Below are 15261 nucleotides of genomic sequence, written 5' to 3'. Positions count from 1 at the left end.
GGCCTCCCAGGGTACTAGGATTACAGGCGTGAGCCTCCACGCCCGGCCTGGATGCGGGTTTTTAAAAGTTATTTTGACTTGCTTTATTAGAAAGAATTATGCTTATTTCTTTTCTACCCACTATATACATGTGGAAGCATCTGAACTAGCCTGGCATGAACAAATATGTAGAATTACTTATAACACATTCCTTCATATCCTAACACATTCCATCATATCCTCACAAAAGGATATGATGCCTTTTGTGAGAAAATACATGTGTAAATAAAAAAGGTTTAATTTTTCAGGCTTATACTTTCTTAGGTGACAACTTTTAAGTCTTGGGCTCACAGTTAACTTCAGATTCTCCTCATCTGAGTTATTAGAAATGAAACCATGGATTTCATGGGAAAGTTCCCATCTTCCCTACAGTTGGGTGAAGCAGAAGTTGAGGAAAGGAGACATACAGCAGTAGCAGTTACCAAAAGCTGATCAGAATCAGCACTGCTGGACTACATGCTTCAGGTCCTTCTCACCAATGGATTTTTAAAAACCTTAATAATCTGTAACCTTCTTAAACAGAAGTCTTGCTATTCTCTCAAAGTAAACTTGCACATTTAACTCGTTTCTAAATCTCAGAACTAGGCAGTATAAATATAAACATTGAGTTTCTTAGTATCATTATTTAATTTGAATTATATGTTTAAAAAATCATACTCACCACATGCAATTGACAAGTAAACTTGAGAATCCGGTGTCTGGTGCAGGATGCGAAATGGAGCTACTTTAGCAGTAGAGTCTAAAACTGAATCCAGAGTCCCAACCAGAAGCCCTATGTAATAGAAAGATTATTGATATAAGGACTTTACAAGAGATAAATAAAATGAATATCATTTCATATAATAAACTAATGAATTTATTTAAAAAATTTTCTAGCCCTAGCCCAAAGAGTCCTTATAGAGATGTTTTTAAAGAAAAAATATATTTGGGATGAAGAAAGTACAGTATGCCAATGTGAAGTGTTTGAGATAATTATCTTTCAATAAAAGAGTTAAGTCAGCTTCAGTTGTTCAAATCTCACAATGTATCTGAAGCACTTATATATATACCTGGTTCATACGGTTGCATGTATAGGAGATAAGAATGTAGGACCTGGTACCACAGACTAACTGGGTTTGAATCCTGGTTCTGTCACTTACTTGCGTCAACTTGAGTAAATTAAACTACTTACCCTTTCTGCATCCTCATTTGTAAAATAAGGAGGTTAAAACAGAACCTACCACAAAGGGCTGTTGTAAAAATTAAATGAATTATTACATATAAAACACTTAGAACAATGCTTAGTACACAGTAAAACACACAATATTAGCTAATACTATTATTGTGTAAAAAAATCTTAGATATTTAAACAAGATAAAACCTTGATTAATTAAAATACTTCCATAAAGGGATTTTCTTTTTAACAACTCTTAATTCTTCAATTTGAAATTCAAGGCTCTTGATCAATTAGTTCCAATTTAATTATCTAATTAAATTTACTACTACTTCCTACAACAAAGTTTGCTGTTTTCTTAAATGGCCAGCTAATTTCTCCCTTAGGATCTCGGATAAACAATTATCTTTTTACCTAGAAATGATAATGAAAGTCTTCTGGCCCAATCCAGCTAATCCAGATGCTACATTTTCTTCGAGACTCACTTTCCCCATGAAATCCTCACTGGCAACTCCAAGTAATAACGTTTTCCCTTTTCTCTGAATACTAATAACATTTAAAGTCTATACAAGTTGAGTATCCCTTATATGAAATGCGTGGGACCAGAAGTGCTTCAGGTTTCAGATTTTTTTTGGATTTTGGATTATTTGCATATACATGAGATATCTTAGGGATGGGACTTAGGTCTAAACATGAAATTCATTTGTATCATATAATACCTTATACACATAGCCTAAAGATAATTTTATATAATATATATAAATATTTTGTTTACGGAGACGGGGTCTCACTGCGCTCAGGCTGGTGTCGAACCGCTGAGCTGCAGCTATCCTCCCGCCGCCTCAGCCTCCCAAGAAGCTGGGACTACATGCGTGAGCCACCGCGCCCAGCCATATATAATATTTTTAATAATTTTGTGCACAAAACAAAGTTTTGATTGTGACCTGTCACATAAGGTCAGGTGTGGAATTTTCCATGTGTAGCATCGTGTTGGCAATTAAAGTTTCAGATTTTGGATTTCTGATTTTTGGATTAGGGATGCACAACCTAGCATTTGATTATTAGGTTGGTTATAACAACTACTTTCTAAGTACTTCACGTATATTATTCTTTCTCCTTATCTAGAGTATTAGTTCTTTGAGGACAATAACCATGTCTTCTACCTCTGGGTTTGTATCCTTAACTTTCAACATATTGCTGGGCACAATAAGTTTGTTGACTTAACTGTATCAATGGGATGGCTGAAATATGTAAATGTACCTTCCTTTTCTGGAAGCCTTGATTGGCTAAGTGTTGGTTTTGCTTTGTCAGGCATTTCCCTTTAATTTAGCACATAGATTTCTGAGAAAAATTTAAATCAATTATAAATCAGGCTTCTGGCTCTTTTCCTATTGTTACCCACATAAAAAGAGTCAAGCTTTGAATGAGAATATAGGTAGGTTGGCAGATGTGAGGTAGGAAGTTATTATAAGCATAGAGGCAGATAAATTAGAAGAATAAAAGATAGAACAAAGAGATAAAGAGAAATTTGGCCCAGATGAAAGGAAAGGGTGGGATAAGTGAATACAGGAATAGATAAAAAATAAAAATAGGGGTCACAAATGCAGCATAAATCAATTAGCAATCTGACAGAGAATTTTGATAGTGGGGGCAAAATATCAAGAAAGAAGATTTTGGTAGTGACAACACGTGCAGATTATAGAAGTTATCTGATATGAAAGAAGTTAGGGTATGGGTTGAAGATTTTATTTAAGAAACAGAAATGAGGAAACCCAAACAAATATTACGAAAGATGAGGTACTGGAGAATAGACAATGGGAATGAGGAGGAAGGACAGAAGAAATGATTATTATACTTCAACTAATGATGAGGGAATTACTGGTGAGTTTGGGGATAATAGGAACAATAATACTATCACTTTCAGCATTGAAGTAGTGACTGAGAAACTGGAGATTTAGTCAAGGATAAAGAAAGAAAAGTAAGAGCTAAACATATGCTAAACAAACTATCTGGTGTCCTCAGAGCAAAGTGATTGAAATTACTCAGGAAATGGAGGAAAGGAAAATGTTCTCAATTTGAAGATAGGAGTGTGAAAAATACCCAAAATAAAGATAAAAAAGAGTGGTAGGTAGCAAAAGACAACCAAAAGAGGTCACTATCTCCAGTGGAGAAATAGAATAGAGTAATAAGCATATGAATAAAAGGCTCAACATCACTAATCATCAGAGAAATGCAAATCAAAACCACAATCAGACACCATCTTACACCAGTTAGAACGGCTATTAAAAAGTCATCAACCTAAGTGTCCAAGGGATGATCAGATAAAGAACATGTGATACAGGCACACACTATGGCATATATACCATGGAATACCCAATGCTCAGCTATAGAAAAGAATAAAATGTCTTTTGCAGTAACATGGATGGAACTGGAGGCCATTATCTTAAATAACTCAGAAAGTCAAATACCACATGTTCTTGCTTATAAGTAGGAGCTAAATAATGTGTACACATGGACACAGAGAATGGAATAGACGCTGGAGACTCAGAAAGGTGAGAAGGTGGGACGGATAAAAAGTTACTTAATGGGTACAATGTGCACTATTTGGGTGATGGTTACACTAGAAGCCTAGACTTAACAAAACTGCACTTGTATGTATAAAAAATATATAAAAATATATAATTTTTTTAAAAAACACATGGGCACAAAGAGATGTAAAGGTCACTGGAAATCAAGAAGGGGGGACTGGGAGGAAAGGAGGGGTAAAAACTTAGCTGTTGGGTACAATGAACACTATTCGGGTGATGGGCACACTAAAAGTCCTGACATCATAAAATGTATACATGTAACAAAAACATTTTTACCCCTTTAATATTTTGAAATGAAAAAAAGATTTTAAAAAAAGAAGTGTATAGATATATATGTAAATAAACATATAACAACTTGGCAAAATTGTCTAAACGAAGGAATTATAGTTTCAAATAAAAGCATTTATTAAACACAGGAGAGTTTTAGTTTTAGTAAATAACAGATAAAAATATGATTTTTTATCTTTTTAAAGATAGTGTTTAAAGGTAACAGCAGCAGTGTGGGTGTAGGGAGTGGTCAAAATCACTGGCAAGATTAAGGTCACTTTTTTGAGACAAGGTCTCACTCTGTTGACTAGGCTAGAGTGCAGTGGCATCATTGTAGCTCACTGCAACCTCAAACTCCTGGGTTCAAGCAATCCTCCTGCCTCAGCCTCCCGAGTAGCTGGGACCACAGGCATGTGCCTCCATGCCCAGCTAATTTTAAAAAATTTCTGTAGAGATGGGGTCTTGATATATGGCTCAGGCTGGTCTCCAAATCCTGGCCTCAATTGATCCTCCTACCCAGGCCTCCCAAAGTGCTGGGTTTACAGACCTGAGTCACCATGCTGGGCCTAATGCCACATTTGCCAGCAGAAACTTTCACAAGATTATAAGTGCCTTACACTATATGGAAAGGAAATTGTTCAGTTTTTCTAAGTATAAAATCGGGCAGTTAATATAAAACTATGCAACAAATAATTTGGAAGCCACTGCTAGAATACATTTCCAGTCACTTAGGGAACACTTTCAGCTCATTAAGCTGTAATCATCATAAAGTCTCTGCAAGTCATTCAGGAATTAATATGTGCTAATGTCTGGGTTTTAAAAGTACAAGAAAACAAGCAGACAATTTTGAGTTGCTTCTCCATATACACAGAGGTTCATCTTCTGACAGCCTGAACATTCAAGGTCATGAATCAGCCTATACATGGGAAATCTTATAGCTATACTAAATTGGGAAGAGAATCGATATTGTTAGCTGTATGACAGAAGAAGAAATTTTAAAATATCAAGAAATTCAAATCATCCTTGAATGAGTATAACTGAGTAAAGTATCAGTGTTCCAGATCCTGGTAAAGGTCTATGAGACTTTGGTAGCATCCGCCACACAAGTAACACCCACCATCTTAATGAAATTCACCACCATAATTGATGTGAAATACTTTTTATTAAATGGTATAGCAAGATAACAAAAAAGATTCTATGATTTTAAAAAATAGGTACTTTGAAGATAATGATTATTATTTATGAACTGTTTTTAGCTGGATAGAGACAGAAGACCATAGACTTTAGAGATGAAAAATATCCTAACAAGTCATGTACAGCACATTTATCTCCTCTGCAGTATACCTGACAGAAAGCCTGGCTTTTTCCTTGAATAATTCCAGAGAGTTTACTTCTCCCAAGGCAGCCTATTGCATCGGTGGAAATTTCTATTTATTAGAAAGTCCTTTCTAAAATATGGAAGGATTTATATATCCAAATGTTTGGGACAGCTTCATGGGCTTGGGACCTATGCATAGGGCCCATGCTCAGAAGGACCCTGTGATTGGTTTAAGCTCTGTTGTCACTGTCTTGAAATTCTTAATTTTTGAACAAGAAGCCCTTCGTTATCATTTTACACTGGGTCCCGCAAATTACATAGCCAGTCCTGGTTATATGTGGTTACCTCTGGGCAGTGAGATCACAGGTGATTACTATTTTTTTCACAATGAGCATCTTTTAACTGTTAAGATAGAAAAACAAAGCTATTTCTTACTCAGCAATAAAAGAAAAAGGGAGGTCTTTCTTAGGATAAATACAGTGCTACTTCCTTACAACTTCAGGACAATACAAAACATCTACTCTATTCCACACAATGGGTCTTCAAATATTATAATTATAGTTATCTTGTTTCCCCTTATTTATTCTTCTCTTCTCCTAGCTTACATATGACTAGTTCTTTCAACTGCTTGTTGTATGAGATCATCTAGGTCTCATATTATTTCTTCTACCATTTCCTTAACATACTTATTTGTCAAAGTTTCTTTTAAAATATGTCATTCAAACCTGTATACCAGATATGGTCTGAACAAAGACAGGCTTTTTATATTGTGGGCTCCATGGTTCTATTAATATTAATGCAATCTAAGATTATTAGCTTTTTTTGGCCACTATATGTTATTATCATACTAACTTTGTTATCAAAAATACTTTGACCTTTTTCATAAATACAAGTGCCAACCTAGGTATTCCATACAGCTGATTTTTTAAAAAAAAACCTAAATGCACTTTACATTTTACTCATGTTAAATTTTATCTCACTGATTTCAACTGTGCTCAGATCTTTCAGAATCTTGATTTTTATCTTCAAAGATAGTGATTCTTTTCAACCCAAACTGCAAATTTGAATCATTTGGAGTTTTAACCTATCTTTTCCTCAACTTTGCATTATAAAATTTTTTGAACATATAAAAATAGAATAATATATTGGAACCTCCATTGAGTCATCATCTAGCTTCAATAATTATCAACATTTTTTCAATCTTCTTTCATTTGTCCCTCCTGGAGTATTTTAAATTCCAGACATTATATCATTTTATCCATAAATAATCCAGTGACCCTTAGTTTTAAAAGGTCCTCAGTTGAATCTAACATGCAGCCAGCATTGAGAACACTGATCTATGGTATTAATTGTCCCTTCCAATTTTTAGACACCTGTAAATTTGATAAACATTTCTTTTTTATACTAGGTCAAGGTAATGATGAACAAGTAGGACAAAGGGGAGTATTGGAGGAAAGACCATGAAAATAACCATAGCTTGTATATGGTACTCATTATTAATGTGTTAGTTTAGTATACAAACCTAAGTGTACTTTAGTTTGACAAGTGGCCCTTTCTGTTTCTAAACTAGACTGAGGGCACTGTGTAAGGCAATACTGTTCTAACTACAGAAGGGTTATGCAAGTGAACTTCCTAATTACAAACAAGATTTATTTCCATTCTAAGTGTTCAATTATAAATTTTGTCTAATGACTGCTGGAACCTTACAGCAGATTCTGTATCTCATCATAAGCTGTCATGCTTACAACATCAAATAAGTACACCTTTACTGAATTTTCTATCATGTCAACTTCATTAGATGTTACTAAAAAAAGCTAATTAGTAAACTGCCAATACACTTAGTAGGAAATACATTCGAATGAGAGAAAGTAGTATGCTCAGTAGAGGTTGTGGATTTTCCTGGTTCTATTACTTTGCTACCAGATCTAAGTCCTTAAAACAAGACTGTGAATGCTTATTTTAGAATAATCCAATAGCCACAGTTGGCATTCTGAAAGCTGCCAACTTTATACTAAGAGCTTTGAAAAACAGTTAATAAAAATAATTCTTCTTCTGTTCTGTTTTCCCTCTCTGTGGATTCTTTTAAAGGCATTTAGTTGAAAACTATATATATATATATATATATATATATATATATATATATATATATATATATATAAGCACTCATTTCCTTCCCTGACTGAAATCTTTGCTCATTAAAGGATTTAGAATTTTTAGGGAACCAATTAATGTCACAAACAGCAGATTACAATATCTTATAGGAAAAAAAAATTATCAAACTCAGCTACATTTCTAAAGATTAAAACAGAAAAATTGAGAATTGTTACCATCTTTATTTAGTCACTTCTTACTCTTCAAGACTTATGTACCAATGTACAAATAGAGTAATCCTCAGAAAATTAAAGAAAACGCAATCTCTGAATTCCTAGTTAGAAAGCAAAAAATAAGACAGGAAATGAATACTCATATACAGTATAGTACTTTTAAATATTATTTAGAATAGCTAAACCAGGCCATCACTTTGGTTAGTTTAAAACAAGAAGACAACTAATATAATAATAAAAATCAGAAAATGTGACCATTCCTTGTTTTAAAACTTCACTTCTTTATACCATAATAAGGGAGAAAAAGAAAAAAGAAGACGGTCTAGAGTTGGGTTGAAAGAGCAGGAGACAAAAAACAACAAAGGTTTCTTAGGTCCCTTTAATTCTCTATCTCAGGTCTTCCTCTGGTATAGATGAAGATTTTGCTCTTCAATAACCTTTTTCTAGTTGCTAAGGGCATTATATCTTCAGTCTCATATTTTCAACTCCAAATAAATGAATCTGGTATCCTTGCTATGTCCCCAACAACTGTCATCTTTTGTACTATCACATTATTCCTCCCACTTAGAATGTCCTCCCCACTTCTCTCTACCAAACCACCTCCCAGATATGGTTAGTGCTCATAGATGGATGATTTAATTCAAAAACAATCCACACTGGTTTTTGGCAAGATGCTTCACAGATGTCACACTGGAATTCTGCCACCAGTACACTGCCTATTATTAATCACTGCTTTTAGGAAACCTTTGTATCTTTAACAGGACTTCAGATAAGCATACTTTATGCCAGAACTGGCCTTGGAAAATTGCTTTGGGGGTTTCTAATACCCCTGAATTCATGGAGATTTATAAGCCAACAAAACCAGACTGATACTATTATTCACTACCCCAGTAATTATATATTTGTTTGCTTACTTGTTTATCATCTGTCTGTCCTACTATATTATAGACTCTGTAAGGGCTGGAACTATTTCTATTTTATTCACCACTGTATACTCAACACTCAGGACTGGGGTCAGCTACCACCCTATTTCTCTGCTTCCCTTCACAACAAATTTCCTAGAAAAAAATCAGTATTCACCCTGTTCCCAAATATCCGCTTGGCTCATATACTCTAGTACCTCAAGTCTCTGCTCATAGGTCACCTTAAGAGATGTTCCCAGACCAATTTATCTAATATACCAAGCCCCTCCCCTCTCTATCATGATATCTTATTTTTCTTCATACTGCTTATCACCATCAGTCATATCATATATTATTTATTTGCCTCCTCCAACTAGAATGTTAGCCCCATGAGAATAGGGATTTTGTCTTCTTCATTGCTTTATCTCCAACACCTAAAACAGTGATTGGTTTTTAAAAGGGATTCAATAAATATCTGTTATACGAATGTATTGTATACCATCATATTTAGGATTTACTATTACCTTTTGTGCTCATATAGCAGTAGCAAAAGGTGGAAAACTGGGTACACTTTCAACATAAAGGCAATATAAAATCTCTCATAACTGTGCAGCAATGTGGCAAACATTATAATGCCTTTTATTATTTTATTTTTTAGGGACAGAGTCTCATAATGTTGCCCAGGCTGGCCTAGAACTCCTAGGCTCAAATGATCCTCCCACCTCAGTCTCCTGAGTAGCAGGAACAACAGGTGCGTGCCACTGGGCCCAGCTGCCTTTTATTTTTATCATTATTTTTAGCTTACCTTATATCCATGGGCCTTCCACAACTGTCCACAAGCAGCATGAGCTTTAACTAGTTGAAGAGTTATTTCTTCTTCAAGTATTATGTTTTGAAAAATACTACTAAGGTAACCAAAGTTATATATACTCTGCAATACTACTCAGCAAAACAAGTGATGCTAATTATACCTGTGAAAGCACTGTTTGAGAACTTCTAGGTTTTGGGCAATCATAGATCAAAAGGAAATGTTGTCATGATAAATTATTCTAATTCTTATATATTATTCTGGTTATAAACCACAAACGCATAATCACAATCATACTAAAATTCTTCAATGATTAACTATCAGTGTTTTGCTTTTGCAGTGATAATCACTGCATATTGGACATAGTCAATATTACCACTCCAAATCAATTTCTACCTAAAACATGGGGAAAGTAATTATTAGGAAAAATGGCATAAATATATAGCCCCTTTAGGTCTTCAGCCACCAAAAATGCCACTGGACATCTTAATCCTTCATTAATAGATAAATATAAAATATTTGTGTAGTTATTCACAAGTTTCAAAACTCATTTTATCCACCTAACAATGCTGTGAGGTAAGGAAGACAATTTTTATCTCCATTGTACAGATGGGGGAACTAAGCCTTTATAAAACAAATACAGACAAAAAATATCAAAGAATCAAGGAGGATAAAAGAAGCAGGGTTAATGGGGCAACCAGAATCACTGGACTTGGTGATGTAGTCATATATTTGTGGATGTTGACTTGTAGTTGGTTTATTAAAAAGAAAATCCCATAGGGCAATACCCAGGGACAGCAAATCACAGTGTGTTCCGCACCTTCCCTGAAACATTTTGGTCCCTGTGAAATCAAGTAAAAAATTACCTTTAAATATCTCTTTGAACAAGAAAGGGCAACTTTGCAGGGGGGTTAGAGAAATGAAGGATGGTCAGTGTCATCACATTTTAGTCTTGTTTTTATTTTCATTAGAATGAAATCCACGTGATAGCAAATATTAATTTTCTACTTACATTATAAATCTCCACTATCTTAACCAAAAAAACCAAACACACAAAAAACCCTTTGCAGACAATCCACATCATTATGACTTTAACTTAACTCTTGAGGCTTGAGGATGTATGGCCCTAAGACAAACGGGAGTAGTGGTTCCAGTCAATGCACGAGAAAAGGCCCCAGCAGTAAGCAGGGGAGGGGAAAGGGAAAGAGAATTTATCAACAGGTATCTATAAAAAGGCCCAAGGCTTACAGGTATGCAGCCAATAAACTTTCTACCAAGAAAAAGGGGTAACAATGATCATCCTTCATTTCTCAAAGCTTCCTACAAGGCTGCCCTTTCTCATTCAAAGAGATCTTTAACGGTAATTTTTTACTTGATTTCACAGGGTTCAAGATGTTCCAGGGAGGGAGGGGATCATACAGTGTGATTTGTCCTCTCTAGGGGCTGCCCTGTGGGATTTTCTTTTTAATAAGCCAAAATGATAATTTATTACCTTTGTGTGTGTATGTATATGTGTGGGGGTGGGTAGATCTTTCCTTACCTAAAATGAAATGTCATGCTCCCCATTTGGGCACCCCCTTATCAGTAATGAGGTACCTGGAGGCCAAAATTTTTTTATCAGATGGCTCCTTTGTGAGCATGAAATGCAGGGATATTTTGCTAATAAATACTTAATGCGAACACTTTCAGAGTTGAATTCCTTGAGTTGAGGGTGGGGAAAAAGAGGAGAGAAGCTTTATATTTTCAAGGGATGGTCACTAAAAGGTTTTTAAAAAGGCTACTTTATTGTTTATTATGTGTTTATGAAAAATCATTTACATAGTGATTTGTAAAGTCTATATAAATACAATAAAACTAAAAGCTTATTTCAAACATTTTTGAAATAAAAAGCTTATTTCAAACGTCATCATGTTCTAGTCTTTACAAATGATTTAATTTCAAAGTAATGGTACCAAGATGAAGGAGGATATAAGGAAACAATGTCTAAAAGATTCCATTTTAATAAGTTTTATTTCTTAGTTTTGCTCTATGTACACTACAAAAACAATGTCTCCTGAGGGAGATTATCAATTCAGACACCCAAGAACCTGCTTACACTATTCAGATATGGAAAATTCAAGAGTAAAATACTCTTAACCACCTAAATTAAGATTTCCTGATTGGCACGTCTTCCTAAATCCCATTCACTAGAGTACTTAATAGAATGTAGTCCCATAATTCCTCCCATGTAATAGTTCCTATCTGTCAAGCAGAGCAAATTGTTGATTTGTGCTTAATAAGACAAATACACATAAATTATTTTTAGTTCTATAAAACCGGGTGCTAAATTTAAGTGCTACAGAAAAGTCATTACCCTTATCAGCCAGAAGAAGCAAGGGATAACATAAGGGAACTGTCAATACTCAGAAAGGTGAATTAACTTCTCTAAACGAAGGAAAATCATTATATCTGTAAAACAGCCCTATGTACTACAAAAATTTCCACAAGATATTCTACCTGCTGTAAGCCAGGACAATTAAGTAAGATAAAGTTAGGCAAATGGTCAGTAATTTACCAGATACCCACTACAAGTGTTTCGAAAATTTAGAAAAGGGGCCTCAGAATTCTAACTTCCAAACTAGTCTCTTGCTATAACCACCCTAGAGTTCTCTGTTGCTATTCTATTATAAGAAAAAAATGGAGTCAACTAACTTTACCAAGTCCACACCTAAATTACACTGCTGGTAATTACTGCCAATTATCACATGGCAAAGAAATGAAATCTTAAAGAAAGTACAATAATTAACATTTCGAGATTGTCATCTTTTGTTCATTAAACAAAATGTATACGCTAACTTGTTAAATGGATAGCATATAAAACTAGATTTTAGCAAACAAAATGGACAAAGGCAAGCTTATGCTGGCACACAGTCAAGCTCCTGTGAGAGCTAATCCAAATCTGGATTTGCGGTCAAGCACAGTAAAGCTCTTGGCTTCACAATTTTAAGTAAGAATACAGTAATTGAGCAGCCATGAAAATCACACACACTTTTGCTCTAGACCAAAAAGAACCAAACAAACCTTATAAACATCTCTTTGCTCCTTTCTGATCCATTTTGTCTAATTTACATGGAATTATAGTGGCAGTTTACATGCAGCAATTTCAAGCATCTTTTTTCAATACCACAGGTAAAATAATCATGCAGCGATATAAGTTGACCACTAAGTCAACAGGGCTATCACTAGTCACAACATATATGTGTGGTAAAAATCTTGGTTTATTTCATTAGACAAATTTCCTCTTATTCTAGAGATATGGGGACTAGTAAATGGGGGGAGTGGGTGGGATAGAGATAAGAAACTCGTGCATTTGGTCCATGCTTTAAGCAAGCATGTCAAATGAAAAATGAAACACACAAAACAAGGAGTTATTGTTTAAAGGAAATTTGCAATAAGTAAAAAAATCATTTAGTACTACATTATAGTGATTTGATTCCCAAGAATTTGATTTACCTTCTTATTTTTCAGGAACACAGTTGTACAAAGTGAAATACACTTCTCTGGTAAATGTGGGCAGAAGCATCAGTAAAAATTCTGGTCAGGTAAAATTACAAGGAATCAAAATATAAGATTATTTCTGAGGCTGTAACACAGGGCTGTAAAATCTATTTTAAATATATCCTGACCTATTCTCAATGAACTCAAGCGGATAATTTATGTCACTGGATAATTATGAACACTGAGTCTCAAATTTTAATCTGGAAAATATCTGCATATATTAAATGGAAAGACTCTTCTGCAAAATAAGACTTGTAATTTTTTTTCAGGCACAGAAAATGACAAAATGTCAAGTTTAACCAGACAATTTTTGCTGCCATATTTTCAAGAAGGCCTTTTTTAGAAGCCAAATAAGATTACAGGTCTTCCAAAAAAAAATTTTAATGTCCTATAAAACCTCAGAATTCTCTCCACCCTGGGAGTGGTTTGAAAAAGAAATAACAGCACATGTTTATCACCATTTTAACAACATACATTGATTTTTCTTTCTTTTTATCTTCTCAACTCTGTGAGGTAGGCACCATTTTACAGAAGAGCAAAAGCAAAGTAACCTCCTCCATGAGTTTTCACTCAACTTGTCAGTCATCTGGTTCTATGGATAATTTACCCGATTTTCCTAGGCGGTCTTCCTTCTCCCTTATCCCACCCTTCCCCCCTTATTCAGATAGAGGGCACAGCAAAGGCAGAGAACTGAATCTTAATTGTCTCTGTACAGGAGAATTGCTAATGGCACTCAGTAGGTGCTTATGGTTGAGTAAATGAAAGAATTTCAGGAATGTCATCCTACAAGTAAGAGATGAGCGTGGGGCTAACATGCAGATTACTGTACTTTCTCCTCTTCCCACTACATCACGCTGCCTAAATTAAACATGGTCCACCACTTCAAGACCACAGTACCAAACCAAAAATTGTCACGAAAAACAGTTGTTGTCTCCCCAACGTCCAAAAGTTTGAATGTCCCTACCCAAGACGAATGATCTCAAAATAACATTCTTTGGAGACTTTAAACACTCAGCCAAGAAACAGTTCTTGTTAAGAATTGGGGGCAGGGTGGGTTAGGCAGGGAGAGTTAAACTCCCGTTTAATTGGTGTGGCTTACAATCACGGCTTTGAATGAAGGGAGAGCGCCAAATACTCAAAGAGAAATTTGTTACGACGCTATAATGGCCTTTAAGAAGGGATCCCAAGGATTGAAAACTTGGAGACAAAGTGAAAGATGCTAAATTGGGAGTGATCAGCAATTCTGAGCCCTGCCCCTAGACCTTCCCCGCCTCCTTAATCTTTCTTTTGAAGCCTATTTCCCAGGATGTGACTGGGGCGCCTCCCTTTCTCCTCGCCATCCCCGCGCCTCCCCAAACCCCTTCCCCCTAATTACACTCCCCTGGGTGGTGATGGTCGATCTGGGTTTTGTGAAAAAAGTTAAGTCCACAACTACAAACTGGCCCCGGTCACCAGCCTAAATGCGACCTGTCTAGGTCGAACACTTGTCATCAGCCCCCTCCCCCCATGGGAAGCGACTGGGCAGGTACCCGTTTCTTCCTCTGCCTCAGAAAGAACCGCTCCTCCCTTCCCCTGTCCCACCCAAAGAGCAACCCGTGGTCCAGTGAGATACTCTCAGGACTTGGAGGTGGTAGCGGAAAGGCGGTGGCGGGAGAACCCCAGTCCCTCCGCCCAGGGTTTAGGATCGGGAGGCGGGTAGCTACGAGTAACTGTTTTCCTCACTACCTTTTAAGTGACAGTGAACACGGCCCTGAGGCAGGTGGGGGTGGCCAAAGCTTACCTGTGAGTCCTCCTCCGCCTTCCTCTTCGTAGCCCCGACGCCGCTGCAGCACGAAGTAGTCGTTGGACCTTTCCATCAGCCACAGCTTCAGCGCATTTTTCAGGAGCACTTCCTCAGGCTTCAGCCACATCGTGAAGAACTTTGTGCCGCTCGGGCGAAGCGACGTGGATGCCCGCCTTACCCCACCCTCAACCCGTTTCTTCCCTTCTACTTCTCCCACCAAATCTTCCTTAGGCGGCAGCAGCTCAGGTTCAGGCTTTCCACACTTCCCCCAACCCTCCCTTCTCTCCCACGTAGGCAGCGAGATTGCCAATTCCCTCCCACAGCGCTACCGCCCGACTGGGAAATAGTCCCGCTTCTTTACGTCCTGGGAGTTGTAGTTTGCTACTCGCTTTTCTGTACTCGCGCGACTGGAGCGCGGGACTACACTTCCCACAATACACTGGGGTGAGACCCGCGTGGGGGTGCTTTCAAAGCGGGTCCCGCCACCAGTTAAGTGTGTTCTGCCTATCTGAAGTTTAAAGCGGTTTTTTTCGTTCCAATAA

The 15261-nt window shown here is 36.5% G+C and overlaps 1 protein-coding gene across 1 annotated transcript in view; it reads right to left on the bottom strand.

Moving 5' to 3' along the window:
- Positions 1-14882, bottom strand: part of TBC1D8B (TBC1 domain family member 8B) — a 63793-nt gene extending 48911 nt beyond the window's left edge. Inside the window, exons 1-2 of the mRNA XM_045537902.1 lie at positions 14717-14882; positions 701-811 (exon numbers count right to left, since the gene is read on the bottom strand). Coding sequence (XP_045393858.1) covers positions 701-811; positions 14717-14846 — 241 coding nt within the window. The 5' untranslated portion in view covers positions 14847-14882. The remainder of the gene's footprint in view (positions 1-700; positions 812-14716) is intronic.
- Positions 14883-15261: the final 379 nt, after the last annotated feature.

Source organism: Lemur catta, chromosome X, assembly GCF_020740605.2.
Source record: "Lemur catta isolate mLemCat1 chromosome X, mLemCat1.pri, whole genome shotgun sequence".
In the NCBI taxonomy this organism is placed as follows: domain Eukaryota; kingdom Metazoa; phylum Chordata; class Mammalia; order Primates; family Lemuridae; genus Lemur; species Lemur catta.
Note: the sequence above shows the minus strand (reverse complement) of the source record. Positions and strands in the feature narration are given on the sequence as shown.